Source organism: Bombina bombina, chromosome 12 (genome assembly GCF_027579735.1).
Source record: "Bombina bombina isolate aBomBom1 chromosome 12, aBomBom1.pri, whole genome shotgun sequence".
NCBI lineage: Eukaryota > Metazoa > Chordata > Amphibia > Anura > Bombinatoridae > Bombina > Bombina bombina.
The window spans coordinates 145,529,456-145,548,232 of NC_069510.1; the positions used below are offsets into that span (position 1 = coordinate 145,529,456).

An 18,777-nucleotide genomic window follows, 5' to 3' on the forward strand; every position below is an offset into this window, starting at 1 on the left:
GTTGCCAGTCTCCCCTTTAATCCTGTTAGCCTCCCCTGGATTTTTGCCAGCTTTCCCTTATATGCTCCTGCCAACCTAGCCCCCACTACCTATTTGTATCTGCTCCTGCCAGCCTCCCCTCAGCTGATGCCCTCAGCCTTCCTCCATTTAACCACTGAGAATAAACTGAGTGCATTTGTATTATGTACCCCTCATTTGCCAGCATTCACAATATCTATGGTGGTGCCCCTCACTTTTATTCACACCAGACTCCAGCAGTCTTTACAAACATTTTCACTCTCTCTCTTGGGTCTGTCCCCTCCCTCCTCACGTCTTCTCCTCCTATGCCATGTCTCACACTCCGCTCTGCCCTCTCTGGTTCCTCCTCCTTACTCACACACCCTTTAGTCTCTGATGTATTGCATCTTGTAATCTCAATGCTCTGTGCCAGGCAGGTCCTCCAAGTGTCTTCTGTGCCATGGGGGATGCTATATCCATTCACCTGGATGAGAACAGGCGACATCACATCACTGGTAAGAATACATTAAACTAAAATATTAATATTTTCTGTGCTCACGTTTAAGTTTAATGCTAACCCCTATAAAATGACTAGTTACACCTTTTGTTGCATGTTTAAGCTGCTTATTTTGATTTACAAACTAACAGAACAATCTCACTGGCTGATCGTGAGCTGGTTGAACCTTGTTTATTGATCAGCTTAACAAAAAAAAAAAGTTGTATATTTTAAAATGTGCTCTTTAAGGTGTGAAAAAAATGTCTATTTAATTTGTTGATTTTGGAAACCAACTGAAAATGAATATTTGTGTATTGGCACATGCCCCACCAGCCAAAACAAATATGTTGTGACTTCTTTTTAAATGCAACAAAAATAACTTTAACCAATTTCCATGCACAACTTTTTGTCTTGTGGCACCTTTGTGGGCAGAGAGTTACTTATGATGCGGTGGTCTTGCCATTATACAGCTGGAGTAACTGCCGAGAGTGTATTTCTCCTGGTGGGTTCACCTTTGGAGATAGACTCTCCTTGCAGAATATCTCTGATTATCACTTCTGGTAGTCCTACTTTTTAGATTGTTACATAGGGATGGCATGCCTTGGCACCCACAAGTTTTGTTAGGCAGAAAGTGGTGCCAATTTACCTCCATGCTCCCTGCAAGATCATTTATTTTTAGATCATTGCTCTTTTCAGAGCACTTTCTCAAAAAAGCCCACCATACATGATGGAGGTTCCCTTAATATCTCATGGGCTTACCTGTTTGTGCATGATGAAGATACCCTTATCTGTTTGTACATGAGGAAGTTTCCCTTTAATATCTCATGGGCTTACCTGTTTGTGCATGATGAAGATACCCTTACCTGTTTGTACATGAGGAAGTTTCCCTTTAATATCTCATGGGCTTACCTGTTTGTGCATGATGGAGATACCCTTACCTGTTTGTACATGAGGAAGTTTCCCTTTAATATCTCATGGGCTTACCTGTTTGTGCATGATGAAGATACCCTTACCTGTTTGTACATGAGGAAGTTTCCCTTTAATATCTCATGGGCTTACCTGTTTGTGCATGATGAAGATACCCTTACCTGTTTGTACATGAGGAAGTTTCCCTTTAATATCTCATGGGCTTACCTGTTTGTGCATGATGAAGATACCCTTACCTGTTTGTACATGAGGAAGTTTCCCTTTAATATCTCATGGGCTTACCTGTTTGTGCATGATGAAGATACCCTTACCTGTTTGTTCATGAGGAAGTTTCCCTTTAATATCTCATGGGCTTACCTGTTTGTGCATGATGAAGATACCCTTACCTGTTTGTACATGAGGACGTTTCCCTTTAATATCTCATGGGCTTACCTGTTTGTGCATGATGGAGATACCCTTAATATCTCATGGGCTTACCTGTTTGTGCATGATGGGGCTTCCCTTAATATCTCATGGGCTTACCTGTTTGTTCATGATGGAGATACTCTTAATATTTCATGGGCTTACCTGTTTGTGCATGATGGAGATACTCTTAATATCTCATGGGCTTACCTGTTTGTACATGAGGAAGGTTCCCTTAATATCTCATGGGCTTACCTGTTTGTGCATGATGGGGGTTCCCTTAATATCTCATGGGCTTACTTGTTTGTGCATGATGGGAGTTCCCTTAATATCTCATGGGCTTACCTGTTTGTGCATGATGAAGGTTCCCTTAATATCTCATGGGCTTAACTGTTTGTGCATGATGGTTGTTCCCTTAATTTCTCACGGGCTTACCTGTTTGTGCATGTTGGAGATTCTCTTAAAGGGACAGTCAAGTCCAAAAAAAAACTTTCAGGATTTAAATAGGGAATGTAATTTTAATCAACTTTCCAATTTATTTTTATCACCAATTTGCTTTGTTCTCTTACCTGTTTGTGCATGATGTAGATTCCCATAATATCTTACGGGCTTACCTGTTTGTGCATGATGAAGGTCCCCATAATATCTCATGGGCTTAACTGTTTGTGCATGATGGAGATACCCTTAATATCTCATGGGCTTACCTGTTTGTGCATGATGGGGGTTCCCTTAATATCTCACGGGCTTACCTGTTTGTGAATGATGGAGATACCCTTAATATCTCACGGGCTCACCTGTTTGTGCATGATGGAGATACCCTTAATATCTCACAGGCTCACCTGTTTGTGCATGATGGAGATACCCTTAATATCTCACGGGCTCACCTGTTTGCACATGATGGAGATACCCTTAATATCTCACGGGCTTACCTGTTTGTGCATAATGGAGAAACCCTTAATATCTCACGGGCTCACCTGTTTGTGCATAATGGAGATACCCTTACCTGTTTGTGCATGATGGGGGTTCCCTTAATATCTCACGGGCTTACCTGTTTGTGCATGATGGAGATACCCTTAATATCTCACGGGCTTACCTGTTTGTGAATGATGGAGATACCCTTAATATCTCACGGGCTCACCTGTTTGTGCATGATGGAGATACCCTTAATATCTCACGGGCTCACCTGTTTGTGCATGATGGAGATACCCTTAATATCTCACGGGCTTACCTGTTTGTGCATGATGGAGATACCCTTAATATCTCACGGGCTCACCTGTTTGTGCATGATGGAGATACCCTTAATATCTCACGGGCTCACCTGTTTGTGAATGATGGAGATACCCTTAATATCTCATGGGCTCACCTGTTTGTGCATGATGGAGATACCCTTAATATCTCATGGGCTTACCTGTTTGTGCATGAGGGAGGTTCCCTTAAATGGACTTACCTGTTTGTGGCTGTTGTTTTTTTTTGCCTGGTTAGTAGCAGTCTGTGTGACCTGGAGGAATGGCACCTGGGCTGACAGTATCTTTACAGAGGTCCATCTGGTCTCCATATTGCCATATGTTAAACACTTGCTGTAGTGCCTGTACTATCTTTAGGAACTCTGAAATATCTTTTTGTGTTCATCATTATCTCCTGTGCTGGAAGGTTAAAGGGACAGTAGCACATTGTATTTGCAAGACATTTTTGTGTCGTGCTGATTGTTATAGAACAACATATCAGGCAAGTGGTAATTTTGTTTTGAAAATGTTTACATCTTATTTGCTGCAGTTGTTTTTTAGTAGCCAAACTACACCAATAATTTTCCCTATTTGGAGGAGACAATCGGAGGACAACAAGTCTAGCCACAGTCATTATATTGGTACAAAGTGCCTTCTTTTTCAATTGTTATCTGCTGAAGCCAATTAATTATATATATGTAGCAGGGTTACCCTTATGAAGGCAGCCGGATGCATTTCCAACTCTGAGAATTAGAAAATCTATGATATTCAGACATACATTTCACACAAATGGGGCAACATATTAAAAGTATATTGCAAAGTTGATTTACTATTTATAACTGAACATTTTATATTGAAACCACAAGATGTTCATTTAATTGTGTATTCACCACATTTGACTTTTTGTTCTATTCAGATCATGGCATCTTGTTCTACTTGTATGTGAAATTGTGTTTGAATTGTATTTTTTATACTTTTTTATAAATTGTTTGTTTATTTTTGTACGGCCTACAGAATTGTACACAATTTCATTTAATTGAATCCTAACTATGGATCTGTAAAGTGGCATAGAATCCTCACTTTTGCTGCTGATAATAGCTTTTATCCTGTACAAGTATCCTATTGGCATTTCCTGCTGTGCCGTTGCCTTGTTTACCAACCCTTAAATCATCTGATATGATTCTCTGCTCTATTTCCTTTGTTGTTAGAACAACTGTATATTGTTTTTGGGGATTTGTTTATCCCGCAGATTGTTCTGTGATTATTGATGTATGGTGTGTTTATTAGTTGTGCCAGTTGTTATCTATTGCTTTAGTTGTTGTAAATATGCATCAGTTCTTTTCACCCCAAACCTCCCTCCTACCACATTATCTATTGTGTTGCAGATCGTTGTTCCATCATTTAATATAGAATTTGTTTTTTAAACATGGTCTGAAAAGGATACCAATATAGAAGAGAACAAGCGCTAGTATTGATCCACAAGGTACTCACTAGCTCTAGCACTGATACCCACTGTACTCCACTGGCTCTACCATTAATACCCACTGTACTCCACTGGTCCTACCATTAATACCCACTGTACTCCACTGACCCTACAATTCATACCCACTGTACACCTCTGGCCCTACCTTTGATACCCAGTGGCCCTACCATTAATATCCACTGTATTCCACTAGCCCTACCACTGATACCCACTGTACTCCCACTTGCTCTAGCTCTGCTACCCACTGTACTCCACTGGCTTTAGCATTGATACTGGCTGTACTCCACTGTCTCTAGCACTGATACCCACTGTACTCTACTGGCCCTAGCACTGATAACCACTGTACTCCGCTGGCCCTAGCACTGATACCCACTGTACTCCGCTGGCCCTAGCACTGATACCCACTGTACTCCACTGGCCCTAGCACTGATACCCACTGTACTCCGCTGGCCCTAGCACTGATACCCACTGTACTCCGCTGGCCCTAGCACTGAAACCCACTGTACTCCGCTGGCCCTAGAACAGAAACCCACTGTACTCCGCTGGCCCTACCATTGATACCCACTGTACTCTGCTGGCCCTACTATTGATACCCACTGTACTCCGCTGGCCCTACCATTGATACCCACTGTACTCTGCTGTCCTTAATTAGCACTGATACCCAAAGTACTCGACTGGCCCTAGCACTGATACCCAAAGTACTTGACTGGCCCTAGCACTGATACCCAAAGTACTCGACTGGTCCTACCATTGTTACCCTAGGTTCTTCACTGGCCCTAGCATTGGTCTCCAATGTATTCCAGTTTCTGTACTAGCAGTGATCCCTGAGGTATTCTACTGGCCCAAGCATTGATCCTTGAAGTATTCCAGTCGCTGTACTAGCAGTGATCCCCAGGGTACTCCACTGAGCTAAGCATTGATCCCGAGGTATTTCAATTTACTGTCCTAGCAGTGATCTTCAGGGTAATCCACTGGTCTAAGCATTGATCTCTTAGGCACTCTCCTAGTGCAAACATTGATCCCTAAGGTACTCAAGTTGTTTGCCAAGTATTGTTGATCCTTGAGGTACTCCACTGGGTCAAGCATTGATCCTTAAGCTATACCAGTCACTGTCCTATCATTGATCCCGGAGGTATTCTACTGGTATGAGTATTGATTCATGTGGCGCTCTACTGGTCCGAGCACTGATCTCTAAAGCATTACACTGGGTTTAATACAGTTCCCTAAAACATTTACTTCATCTTGAGGTACATCATTCATCATGTGCTTAAAACACTTGTCTTGGCATCCGCCCCTGAGGTACTGCACTTGTCTTGGCACCCGCCCCTGAGGTACTGCACTTGCCTTGGCACCCGCCCCTGAGGTACTGCACTTGTCTTGGCATCCGCCCCTGAGGTACTGCACTTGTCTTGGCACCCGCCCCTGAGATACTGCACTTGTCTTGGCACCCGTCCCCTGAGGTACTGCACTTGTCTTGGCACCCGTCCCCTGAGGTACTGCACTTGTCTTGGCACCCGTCCCCTGAGGTACTGCACTTGTCTTGGCACCCGTCCCCTGAGGTACTGCACTTGTCTTGGCACCCGTCCCCTGAGGTACTGCACTTGTCTTGGCACCCGTCCCCTGAGGTACTGCACTTGTCTTGGCACCCGTCCCCTGAGGTACTGCACTGTTCATAGCACAGGTGAGCTACTTTCCTATCACTGGCCTCTGAGGAACCTTTAGCTCCAGTACAGGTCATAGGGCTAGATTTATCAAAGGCTAGGCAAACTCTCTATGTGCTTCGCCTGTAACTGCACCCCAGCTCGCCTCCGGAGATTCGCACATGTGCGCCTGAATTTATTAAAAAATAAATAGATGTAACTTTGCGCAGGCGAGTTGGAGCGTAATAATAATAAATTTCGCTTGTCGGAGAAAGCATTTACTCCATATTTATCACAGTACATCCCTATAAATATTTACGCCATCATGTTTTGATTATTAAAAAAGTGTTTTTTTAGATAACTATTTAGCTTATATTTATATTATATAATGTTTCTGTGCTGTTTTTGCCATATGTTGATAATTTAATATTGCAAAAATAAATATATTGATATATATATATGTATAAAACTGTTGGTATCCATATGCGCCTGTGGAAGCGCAAATTTCTGCCAATAACAGTCTCTTCTTGGTGCTGAGCCTTTGAAAAATTAGTTAAAAGGAGAAAGTACTGCATCACAAGATGTAAAAGCATGTATTATAATTGTGTTCGCCTCAGTCTGTATGGCGAAATATACATCACGCAATTGAAGCCGAAATTTCAGTTCCCTATCGGCTCAAAGCAATGATAAATAAGAAACTGGGCGTATTTGTAGGTCGGGCTGTTAAATTACGCCTATTACTAATGTCTATTGTTGCACGGGAGCGTGCCTGTGCGCCTAGGCGAATGCAAGCGGAGTGCGAAGAAGTTTCTTTCAGATTTGCGCAATTATATGACGATCTGTTCGTATGCGCTATTTTGGATAAATCTACCCCATAGTGGTAGCTTGTAGATCCCAGTGACAAGTGGCAGACTTTAAGAGGTACCAAATGCTGCATCACATCTCGTACATCCACCTAAAGCAAGGTCACCACACCTCCTCCTCATTCACTACTAATCCTAGTTCTGCTTATTGTAGAGATCCTCAAGGTGCTCCACTGTGTTGAAATAGCTGCTGTTTTTTTAGAACAGCTATGCAAACAAGAGGCTGCAGCAGAAATCAATCTCCAAGTGGGGGTAAGAAAGAGAGCCTAACCCATGTGAAAGGTTGTGAAATACACTTCATGTAAAGATTGCAGTTAGTAAAATTGGTTTCTTCTGAATGCGTTTCCTATTACTTGATATACCAGCTGCAGGGTTAATGTATAGGATACTGTTCCTTTTAGGTATATTTTTGTTTATGAAATAACTGTTTATGCTGACTGAAACCACAGCCTAGTACAGTGGGCTGATCTTTTAGTGAGTGAATACCTCATTACGTTATCTAATTATTTACACAAAGGCCAGTACTTAGAGAATAGATAATGAACATTTAGTAAAGAAAACACTTTGAAGTTGTAATATGAAAACTTTAATTTTGCGTAGAAAAGCTGCAATATTATTTTATTTTTCATGTAATTTAAAGGTACATTATATGCAGTAGAATTGCATAATCAGCAAATACGTTATAAAAAGACAATAAATAGCAAATTTCTTTTGACAAATTTCACAATTTCATTTCATCTCCCTGCTCCTTGTATCATGTGACCGCAATCAGCCAATCACAAACTCATATGTATATACTGTTAATTCTTGCACATGCTCAGTAGATGTGCATATAACTGTATCATGTGACCGCAATCAGCAAATCACAAACTCCTAAGTATACACTGGGAACTCTTGCTCATGCTCAGTAGGAGCTGGTGCATCAGAAAGTGTGCATATAACTGTATCATGTGACCACAATCAGCAAATCACAAACTCATAAGTATACACTGGGAACTCTTGCTCATGCTCAGTAGGAGCTGGTGCATCAGAAAGTGTGCATATAACTGTATAATGTGACCGCAATCAGCAAATCAAACTCATATGTATACACTGTGAATTCTTGCAAATGCTCAGCAGGTGTGCATATAAGTGAATCATGTGACTGCAATCAGCAAATCACAAACTCATAAGTATACACTGTGAATTCTTGCACATGCTCAGTAAGTGTGCATGTAACTGTATCATGTGACCGCAATCAGCCAATCACAAACTCATATGTATACACTGTGAATTCTTGCAAATGCTCAGTAGGTGTGCATATAAGTGAATCATGTGACTGCAATCAGCAAATCACAAACTCATAAGTATACACTGTTAATTCTTGCACATGCTCAGTAGGTGTGCATATAACTGTATCATGTGACCGCAATCAGCAAATCACAAACTCATAAGTATACACTGGGAACTCTTGCTCATGCTCAGTAGGAGCTGGTGCATCAGAAAGTGTGCATATAACTGTATCATGTGACCACAATCAGCAAATCACAAACTCATATGTATACACTGTGAATTCTTGCACATGCTCAGTTGCAGCTGGTGCCTCAGAAAGTGTTGATATAAAAAACTTTGCACAATATTACAATAGAAGTAAAATGGAATTTTTTTTAAATTGCATGTTCCATCTGAATTATGAAAGTTTACATTTGTCTTTTAAAGGGAAATGAAACCCAAATTTTCTCTTTCTTTATTCAGATAGAGCATGTGTTTTTTGTTGTCTAATTAATTTATTTTGTTCTCTTGGTAGTCTTTGTTGAGAAGGATACCTAGGTAGGCTCAGGAGCTTCTGATTGGTGGTTACACATATATGCCTCATGTTATTGGTTCATCCAATGTATTCATCTAGCTCACAGTAGGGCATTGCTTCTTCTTCAACAAAGGATACTAAGAGAATGAAGCAAATTAGCTAATAGAAGTAAATTGCAAAGTTGTTTAAAATTGTATATTCTATTGGAATCATGAAAGAAACATTTTGAGTTTCATGTCCCTTTAATTTTGCAGATTGTAGGTTTTTGCATTTCTGAGGCCTGAGGTCTAACCCTGTCACATATCTGTCCCTAAGTGGCCTCAGCAGAGGGGATCAGATAAATTGCAATGGAAGGTTTTGCTGACGTAATAAGAGCTTTGTCTACTAACAAGCCTAGAGCTTTGCTCCTGCAAATAAGGCATGTGGTGGGAGGAGTTTGGTTATTTAAAAACAATTGCAGAAAACAAGTAGTTTATTTTGTTGGTTTCTAGCATGAGTATTTAGTGCCCCTTTATAGTATCTCAGATTACACTTACAGGCGGATAATTGAAACTTGCATATGAAACGTTTCTCTTGTGTATAGCAGCTGGAGTCTGTGTATAGAGAGCGTATGTATGTGTAAAGCTCTGTCTGTTGCACAGCTCATTGTTTCTAAATCTTTTTGCTATGAAATACCCATTTAAAGGACCAGTAAACACAGTAGATTTGCATAATCAACAAATGCAAGATAACAAGACAATGCAATATCATGTACTCTGAATTTCAAATAAGTAGTAGATTGTTTTCTAACAACTTATGTATATTTCCACACCCCCTGTACCATGTGACAGCCATCAGCCAATCACAAATGCATATACGTATATGCTGTGAATTCTTGCACATGCTCAGTAGGAGCTGGTGACTAAAAAGTGTAAATATAAAAGAAAGTGCAATTTTTTTTTAATGGAAGTAAATTGTAATGTTGTTTAAAATTACATGCTGTATCTGAATCATTACAATTTAATTTTACCTGAGTGTCCCTTTAACCCCTTCATGCCTGGGGCAAGTGTTTACGTCAGAACTTCGTTGCTATGTTAAACACTTGCTGGAAAAACAAAATGACGCGATTGTCAATGTCATGACGTGATTTCAAGGTTGGGGTCGGACCATGGGGACAGACGCGCAACCAACCCCCCCCCCCCCGTCCGATTTTCCATTCATTCAAAGGAGGAGGGTGCAGGACGCCATACAATGTAGTCCTAACCTATGTTAATGCCCAGCGCCGTTAGGTGGCAATATGTTTCAGAAGTGCCCCTTAATCATAACGTATATCTATTAGTCATTTAAAAACGCCCATGTGATTAGACAAGCGTGAGACACTAGTGCTTCTCGGCTCTTGCCAGTCTTACTTTCAGTTTACGAAAAAGTGAGATGGATATATTTAAATTGAAGTATTTATTATAAAGGTACAGCTCATTTGTAATTTGTTTTTCTTTTTTAGAGTGTATTCAATTGCTTACAAATAGCATCTTTACCTTTATTTTGTTGAATGAAATAGCTGATTTAGCCTGTTGAAGTCAGCACCTACACTGAAAAATCTCTATAATGGAGTATCTTTTTTTTTTAGACAATTTTATGTAAACAAGAAGCAGCTGCAGTCCAGTAGGGGTGAAAGAGAGAGAGGTATTAAAATGTTAATTTTTAAAGTATTGACCTTTATGTATACAGTGAGAACTAAAATAAGAATTCCTTTGTGTATATAGAGTTTTGATTATGAAGCCTGCTCTCCCTGCAAGCTCGGCCCATTTAAGTAGCTTGTGGTTTCCCTGAGCATAAATGGCTATTTCATATACAAAAATAAACATAAGTCTGCTATTTACAGTTTATACTTTTCGGCTGGTATAACAAGTCATTGGAAATGCATTTTTCTTTCATGATTCAGATAGTGTGTGTGATTCTTAACATTCTAATTTACTTCTATTATCAATTTGTCTTTGTTCTTTTGGTATCTTTTGTTGAAAATCAGGGATGTATGCTTCAATGCTGGCCCATTTCTGGAACACTATATGGCAGCAGTTTTTTAAGAATGTTATCCATTTGCAAAAGCCATGTAGTGATCCAGATGCCTACCTAGGTAGCTGTCCTTCAGATACCTGCAGTGTAACCTTGGTTCCAAAATGACAGCTCCCATGATTAGAGGGAGGTGCATGAAATGTGTATATAGTGTTTAGGGTCCCGTTAAACATTAAGGACACAAGTTACACACTTAATTGAAAGAATCTGAACTTAACATTTTAAATACAATTTTCCTAAAAATGCTTCAAATTTAAAAAAAAAAAAAAAAATAGATAGAATCTTAAATTAAATCTTAAAAAAATAATAATTGCCTCTATCAAATCTTCCTTTACAGGATGGGCTGTGCCTATATTTATTAATAGAGTTGTGAGATGGATACAGGCATATGCTCTCCCACCAATCACTGTGCATTAGCTATTTTAAGATCAAAGTAAAGAGCTTTAATTTCTTTTCATGCAAACAAAGATATGTGATCGTGTCTAAATAGTACTGTTTTGTATGCCTGATGGGAATGTTTTAAGTTTACTATCCCCATAAAACAGGATTTTCTTAAGATTTTGTATTGACATAGGTACATCTGTGATTCAAAAACCCTGGCACTGGCAAATGATTCTTTCTGTAATTGCTTGTGGCTATAAGACTATCAAAAAAATATAGACATCTCACGACAATCCGGACGTTTTGTGTGCGTGTTAAAAAAGCTTGGTGCATCTGAGATGGGTTTTCAGAGTACCACGTAGCTAGTGAGAGATTTAGGAGGGGGGAGAGGAGGAGATCTGAACCAGACGTTAGCTTGGGGTTAATGCAGGATGTGAGAGCTGGGCGGAAATGCCAAGGCTTGGCTGGGAGGGGACAGGAGGAACACTTATTGCAGGCAGAGAGAGGGGGGAGGTACTGGGGTTCCAGGGCTATCACCCCAAAACACACTGTCCTTGCTTTTCACAATATAGGATTGCTGTGCCCAAGTCTCTGTTGCACACAGTGTTTATATACTGCTTTTTTTATATGTATGTGTGTGCATGTCAACATTGCGTTAATATATTTAATTTCTGTTTACCTGTGTGTAAACAGACCAGTGTTTGCTTTAATTAATGTGTGTGCAAAAGTGGTTACTTACTTGGCAGGCAGTATGTGTTAATCACCGCTCTGCCGATTAGTGTATGAGGGAATGGGTTCATCGCTGCTTTGCTGGCCTGTTTATCAGGGAAAGGGTTAAAACTGCTCTGTGGGTCTTACTATCAGACAAGGGGTTAAAACGGCTCTGTGGGTCTTTGTCAGACAAGGGGTGAATAACTGCTCTGCAGGCCTTTCTGTCAGACAAGGGGTGAATGACTGCTCTGCAGGCCTTTCTGTCAGACAAGGGGTGAATGACTGCTCTGCAGGCCTTTCTGTCAGACAAGGGGTGAATGACTGCTCTGCAGGCCTTTCTGTCAGACAAGGGGTGAATGACTGCTCTGCAGGCCTTTCTGTCAGACAAGGGGTGAATGACTGCTCTGCAGGCCTTTCTGTCAGACAAGGGGTGAATGACTGCTCTGCAGGCCTTTCTGTCAGACAAGGGGTGAATGACTGCTCTGCAGGCCTTTCTGTCAGACAAGGGGTGAATGACTGCTCTGCACTTCGGTGTATCTGCATAAGTAGTTAAGGTTGCTGGAGATCTGTGTGTCTGGGAAAGGGTTAATTTCTGCTTTTCATTTCTGGGCATCATGTCAGGAGCTATTTGTTTCTCTGGTGATCTGTCTCCGGTTTAATAGCCGATCTGCATGGCAGTAAATGTAACAACTTCCCTGTTACACAGAGCTACAGATGTGTTCTGCGTGTCAGGAAGGGGTTAACTATTGCTATTCTAATCTGTATCAGGGTCGTATTTGGCATTTATAGTAGGAAATGGGTTAATCACATCTCTTCAGATGTGTCTAAGGGTTAAAGGCCACAAATTAAAGAGAGAGCAGCAATTACATTGGTCCATTGTCACAACGTGCACAGTCTTTTTATATACACACTTTCTGATGCTCCAGCTCCTACTGAGCATGTGCATGAAAAGTATATACGCATATGCATTTTGTGATTGGCTGATGGCTCTCACATGATACAAGGGAAGGAAAATTGTTTTAACTTTGAAATTTGGCAGATATTACTCATTTCAAATTCATAGTAAGTGCCATTGTACTGTCTTATTATTGTGTATTTGTCAGTTATTAAATTCTATTGTATGTATGTATAGCATGTATCAATAAATAATCATTGCATCTGTAAAATAAAATGTTCAATTATGCTCAACAAATTTATGTGTGTGTGTGTGTGTCTGTATGTCTGTGTGTGTAAGTCTGTGTGTGTGTGTCTATGTGTGTGTGTGTGTATGTATGTCTGTCTGTGTGTGTGTGTATGTCTGTGTGTGTGTATGTATGTATGTCTGTGTGTGTGTATGTATGTATGTCTGTGTGTATGTGTGTGTGTGTGTGTGTGTGTGTGTATGTCTGTGTGTGTGTGTATGTCTGTGTGTGTGTGTGTGTATGTATGTATGTCTGTGTGTGTGTGTGTGTGTGTATGTGTGTGTGTGTGTATGTATGTATGTCTGTGTGTGTGTGTGTGTGTGTATGTCTGTGTGTGTGTGTGTATGTATGTCTGTGTGTATGTCTGTCTGTGTGTGTGTATGTCTGTGTGTGTGTGTGTGTGTGTATGTATGTATGTCTGTGTGTGTGTGTGTGTATGTCTGTTTTGTGTGTGTGTATGTATGTATGTCTGTTTGTGTGTGTGTGTGTGTATGTCTGTTTGTGTGTGTGTGTGTATGTCTGTCTGTGTGTGTGTGTGTATGTCTGTTTGTGTGTGTGTGTGTATGTCTGTCTGTGTGTTTGTGTGTGTGTGTCTGTCTGTGTGTGTATGTGTGTGTCTGTGTGTATGTATGTCTGTTTGTGTATGTGTGTGTATGTCTATGTCTATGTCTGTGTGTGTATGTCTCTGTGTGTGTGTGTGTATGTCTGTCTGTGTGTATGTCTGTGTGTGTGTCTGTGTGTGTATATATTTGTATTATATTATACACACACTCTCAAATACCACTATCTTGCTTTTTAATATTCTTATTGGCTCCTAAATTTTAAACAGATTTGTTGACCACTGCGGGGTTATTCATTATGTATTTTGCCACCTTTTCATGTAATTTAGCTCTGAAAATTGTGATTTTCCCAAATCTGAGAACTGTAAGTACATGCTGACGACTTCACAATCCTAACCCTGTTGTTACATATATCTCCCTAACTGGATTAAGTAGAGGCAATCAGATAACAAAATATATTTTGCTATCAGAATGAGTCTGTCTACCCTGGGTAACAAGTCTGGACTGGATAAGTGGTGTGTGAAGTGCTTGGACAATTGCAGCAAACAATGCGTGTGTGAGTATGTGTGTATGTATACTCTCCCTCCTGTCCCCTTCGCTCTGCTCATGACCTCCTACTCTCCTCCTCTCTTGTCACCTCATCACACTCCCGTTTACAGGACTTCTCCAGACTGGCTCCCATCTTATGGAACTCTCTGCCTCGCTCCACAAGACTCTCCTCTAGTTTTACAAGCCTCAAGTGCTCCCTAAAGACTCTACTGTTCAGGAATGCATACAACCTACACTAACCTTACTTTTTACCAGTTCCTCTCCTCCATTGCTATCCCCTGAACCCCCTTAGCATGTAAGCCTAAGAGTCCAGCTGTTTGTAGATCACCTTCTTAAGAGCTGACTACAACAGTGCAACTCTTGGCAGGGCCCTCTACCCATATGATCCCTATAAATGCTACCTTGTATACCCTATGTTTATAGCGCTGCGGAATCTGTTGGCGCTCTACAAATAACCGATAATAATAATAAATAAATATATATATATATATATTCAGGGCTCAACATTTTCACTCGCCCACTAGCCATTGGGAGTAGAAAATGAACTGTGGCGAGTAGATATCCTACTCAAGTTACAAAGTAGGTGAGTGTGCTTAAAGGGATTTTAAAGTTGACTGATTTAAAGCCCAGTATTTAAAAATACTCTTAAAAAGATGAGCACTTTAAGTCATTAATCTTTACAATTACGCTTCTTCTTTAAAATACTTAGCTTTTTTTACTGTATATTTACCACCGATCCTCCGCCCGCATCTCCTTCAGTATTTAGCATATTGATGACGATCCGGCTTCCTCTAATCGTTGTATGCCCCCTTTGGAATTCAGCTCGTGAGGCACACAATGATTGAAGGAAGCCGGATCGTCATCGATATGCTAAATACTGAAGGAGATTCGGACGGAGTATCGGCGGTAAATATACAGTAACAAAAAGCTAAGTATTTTAAAGAAGAAGCGTAATTGTAAAGATTAATAACTTAAAGTGCTCATGTTTTTAAGAGTATTTTTAAATACTGGGCTTTAAATCATTCAAGGTTACAATCATTTTAAAACATTCATTTAAATGAATATTGTGGGTAAATAAGAAATTATTTTTAACCAAAGAACGGTTAATTTTTGCAGATAACTCCCTTAAATAGATAGTGTGCTCAGGCAGCTGATAATTTTTTTTGTATTCAAAGTAACTGCAGGGACACATTTTCTTCTCCGCATGCAAAATCTATTAAAATTGATTGTCCCCTTTATCAAGCTAAAGGCCACCAATGGCTACTTGTCCAGGTGACAACCCATGCTAAATGAAACAAAGTAAGCTGGACACCAAACACATTTGTTTCATGTCCTTGTTGTCTTAGATTGGACCTGCCCTGGTTTACACAACTTTGCATCATGTGAGAGGGAGATAAACGCTGTCTATGCTCTGTACCAAATAGCTGTACTTAAAAGACTTATATTGCTATGGTTTAAAAACTTTAAATGCCTGCACAATAAGGTGTTTTACAGGGGCTAAACATATGCAAAGAGGGGGGGGGGTAGTGGGTGTGGTGTGGCAGGTGATGGGATGGGTGGGATCAGTGGTGCGTAACATTTTGGCCTGGCCAGTTGCTTAGGACTTGAGAAAGGGTAATGTATGAAAAGGATACCGGACATGAAACCCAAAATTATTCTTTCATGATTTGGATAGAACATACAATTTTAAACGACTTTCAGTTTACTTCTATTATCAAATCTGCTTAAAGGGACATAATACTCATATGCTAAATCACTTGAAACTGATGCAGTATAACTGTAAAAAGCTGACAGGAAAATATCACCTGAGCTTCTCTATGTAAAAAAGGAAGATATTTTACCTCACAGCTTCCTCAGCTCAGCAGAGTAAGTGCTGTGTAAAAAGTTATACATAGCTGTTGCTCAGCTGCAGGTAAAAAAATGAAGAAATGAACAGCAGCCAATCAGCATCAACAGTGCTGAGGTCATGAACTCTTTTACTGTGATCTCATGAGATTTGACTTAACTCTCATGAGATTTCATTGTAAACTTCCTTAAGCTGAATAGGGACGTAAGATGAGAATGCACGAATGCTCACTCCCTTAGCTGTCCCGGGACAGACATACTGATTTGCTGCTTAGAAATCCTTTACAATGGGAGGTGGCTACTGAGGAACTTTTGAGGTAAAATATCTTTCTTTTTTACATAGAGATGTTCAGGAGATATTTTCTAGTCAGCTTTTTACAGCTATGCTGCTTCACTTTCAAGTTTTTAAACATTTGGGTATCATGGCCCTTTCATTTTCTTGGTATCATTTGTTGAAGGAGCAGCAATGCACTACTGGTTTCTAACTGAACACATGGGTGAGCCAATGACAATCAGTATATATATATATATATATATATATATGCAGCCACCAATCAGCAGCTAGATACTTTGTTGCTTCTGACCTTACCTAGATAAACATTTAAGCAAAGGATAACAAGAGAATGAAAGCAAATTAAATAATAGAAGTATGATGGAGCATTGAACTTCCTCATACGGTCTAATTTAGGAAGTTCGGTATTGCTGTTTAGCAATGAAACAATATGTCTCTGGAAATCCCATAGCGCTTTAAGTATCAGTAAGGTGTTTGATGCGGCTTCTCTCCCGAAAATCTGTTGTGTAATCTTCAAACACTACCGAAATGCATTTATCAATGCAAGACACAAGCGCAACCACGATACAAAGTAGCAAACATTTGTTACAATAGAAGAAGCAAGCGCAACCACGATACAAGGCAGCAAACATTTGTTACAATAGAAGAAGCAAGCGCAACCACGATACAAAGTAGCAAACATTTGTTACAATAGAAGACGCAAGCGCAACCACGATACAAGGTAGCAAACATTTGTTACAATAGAAGAAGCAAGCGCAACCACGATACAAGGCAGCAAACATTTGTTACAATAGAAGACGCAAGCGCAACCACGATACAAGGTAGCAAACATTTGTTACAATAGAAGAAGCAAGCGCAACCACGATACAAGGCAGCAAACATTTGTTACAATAGAAGAAGCAAGCGCAACCACGATACAAGGCAGCAAACATTTGTTACAATAGAAGAAGCAAGCGCAACCACGATACAAGGCAGCACTCATTTGTTACAATAGAAGAAGCAAGCGCAACCACGATACAAGGCAGCAAACATTTGTTACAATAGAAGAAGCAAGCGCAACCACGATACAAGGCAGCAAACATTTGTTACAATAGAAGAAGCAAGCGCAACCACGATACAAGGCAGCAAACATTTGTTACAATAGAAGAAGCAAGCGCAACCACGATACAAGGCAGCAAACATTTGTTACAATAGAAGAAGCAAGCGCAACCACGATACAAGGCAGCAAACATTTGTTACAATAGAAGAAGCAAGCGCAACCACGATACAAGGCAGCAAACATTTGTTACAATAGAAGAAGAAAGCGCAACCACGATACAAGGTAGCAAACATTTGTTACAATAGAAGAAGCAAGCGCAACCACGATACAAGGCAGCAAACATTTGTTACAATAGAAGAAGCAAGCGCAACCACGATACAAGGCAGCAAACATTTGTTACAATAGAAGAAGCAAGCGCAACCACGATACAAGGCAGCAAACATTTGTTACAATAGAAGAAGCAAGCGCAACCACGATACAAGGCAGCAAACATTTGTTACAATAGAAGAAGCAAGCGCAACCACGATACAAGGTAGCAAACATTTGTTACAATAGAAGAAGCAAGCGCAAGCGCAACCACGATACAAGGCAGCAAACATTTGTTACAATAGAAGAAGCAAGCGCAACCACGATACAAGGCAGCAAACATTTGTTACAATAGAAGAAGCAAGCGCAACCACGATACAAGGTAGCAAACATTTGTTACAATAGAAGAAGCAAGCGCAAGCGCAACCACGATACAAGGCAGCAAACATTTGTTACAATAGAAGAAGCAAGCGCAACCACGATACAAGGCAGCAAACATTTGTTACAATAGAAGAAGCAAGCGCAACCACGATACAAGGCAGCAAACATTTGTTACAATAGAAGAAGCAAGCGCAACCACGATACAAGACAGCAAACATTTGTTACAATAGAAGAAGCAAGCGCAACCACGATACAAGGTAGCAAACATTTGTTACAATAGAAGAAGAAAGCGCAACCACGATACAAGGCAGCAAACATTTGTTACAATAGAAGAAGCAAGCGCAACCACGATACAAGGTAGCAAACATTTGTTACAATAGAAGAAGCAAGCGCAACCACGATACAAGGTAGCAAACATTTGTTACAATAGAAGAAGCAAGCGCAACCACGATACAAGGTAGCAAATATTTGTTACAATAGAAGAAGCAAGCGCAACCACGATACAAGGTAGCAAACATTTGTTACAATAGAAGACGCAAGCGCAACCACGATACAAGGCAGCAAACATTTGTTACAATAGAAGAAGCAAGCGCAACCACGATACAAGGCAGCAAACATTTGTTACAATAGAAGACACAAGCGCAACCACGATACAAGGCAGCA

At 40.3% G+C, this 18,777-nt stretch overlaps 1 protein-coding gene across 3 annotated transcripts in view; it reads left to right on the top strand.

The window, feature by feature from the left end:
- LOC128642628 (protein Niban 2) overlaps window positions 1-18,777 on the top strand; it is a 306,526-nt gene that overhangs the window by 90,932 nt on the left and 196,817 nt on the right. For 2 of the 3 annotated variants that reach the window (XM_053695409.1, XM_053695411.1), the window contains exon 2: window positions 435-512. In XM_053695409.1, coding sequence (XP_053551384.1) covers window positions 435-512 — 78 coding nt within the window. Of the gene's footprint in view, window positions 1-430; window positions 513-18,777 lie in introns of all 3 variants that reach the window. The other variant, XM_053695410.1, reaches the window with a different exon arrangement.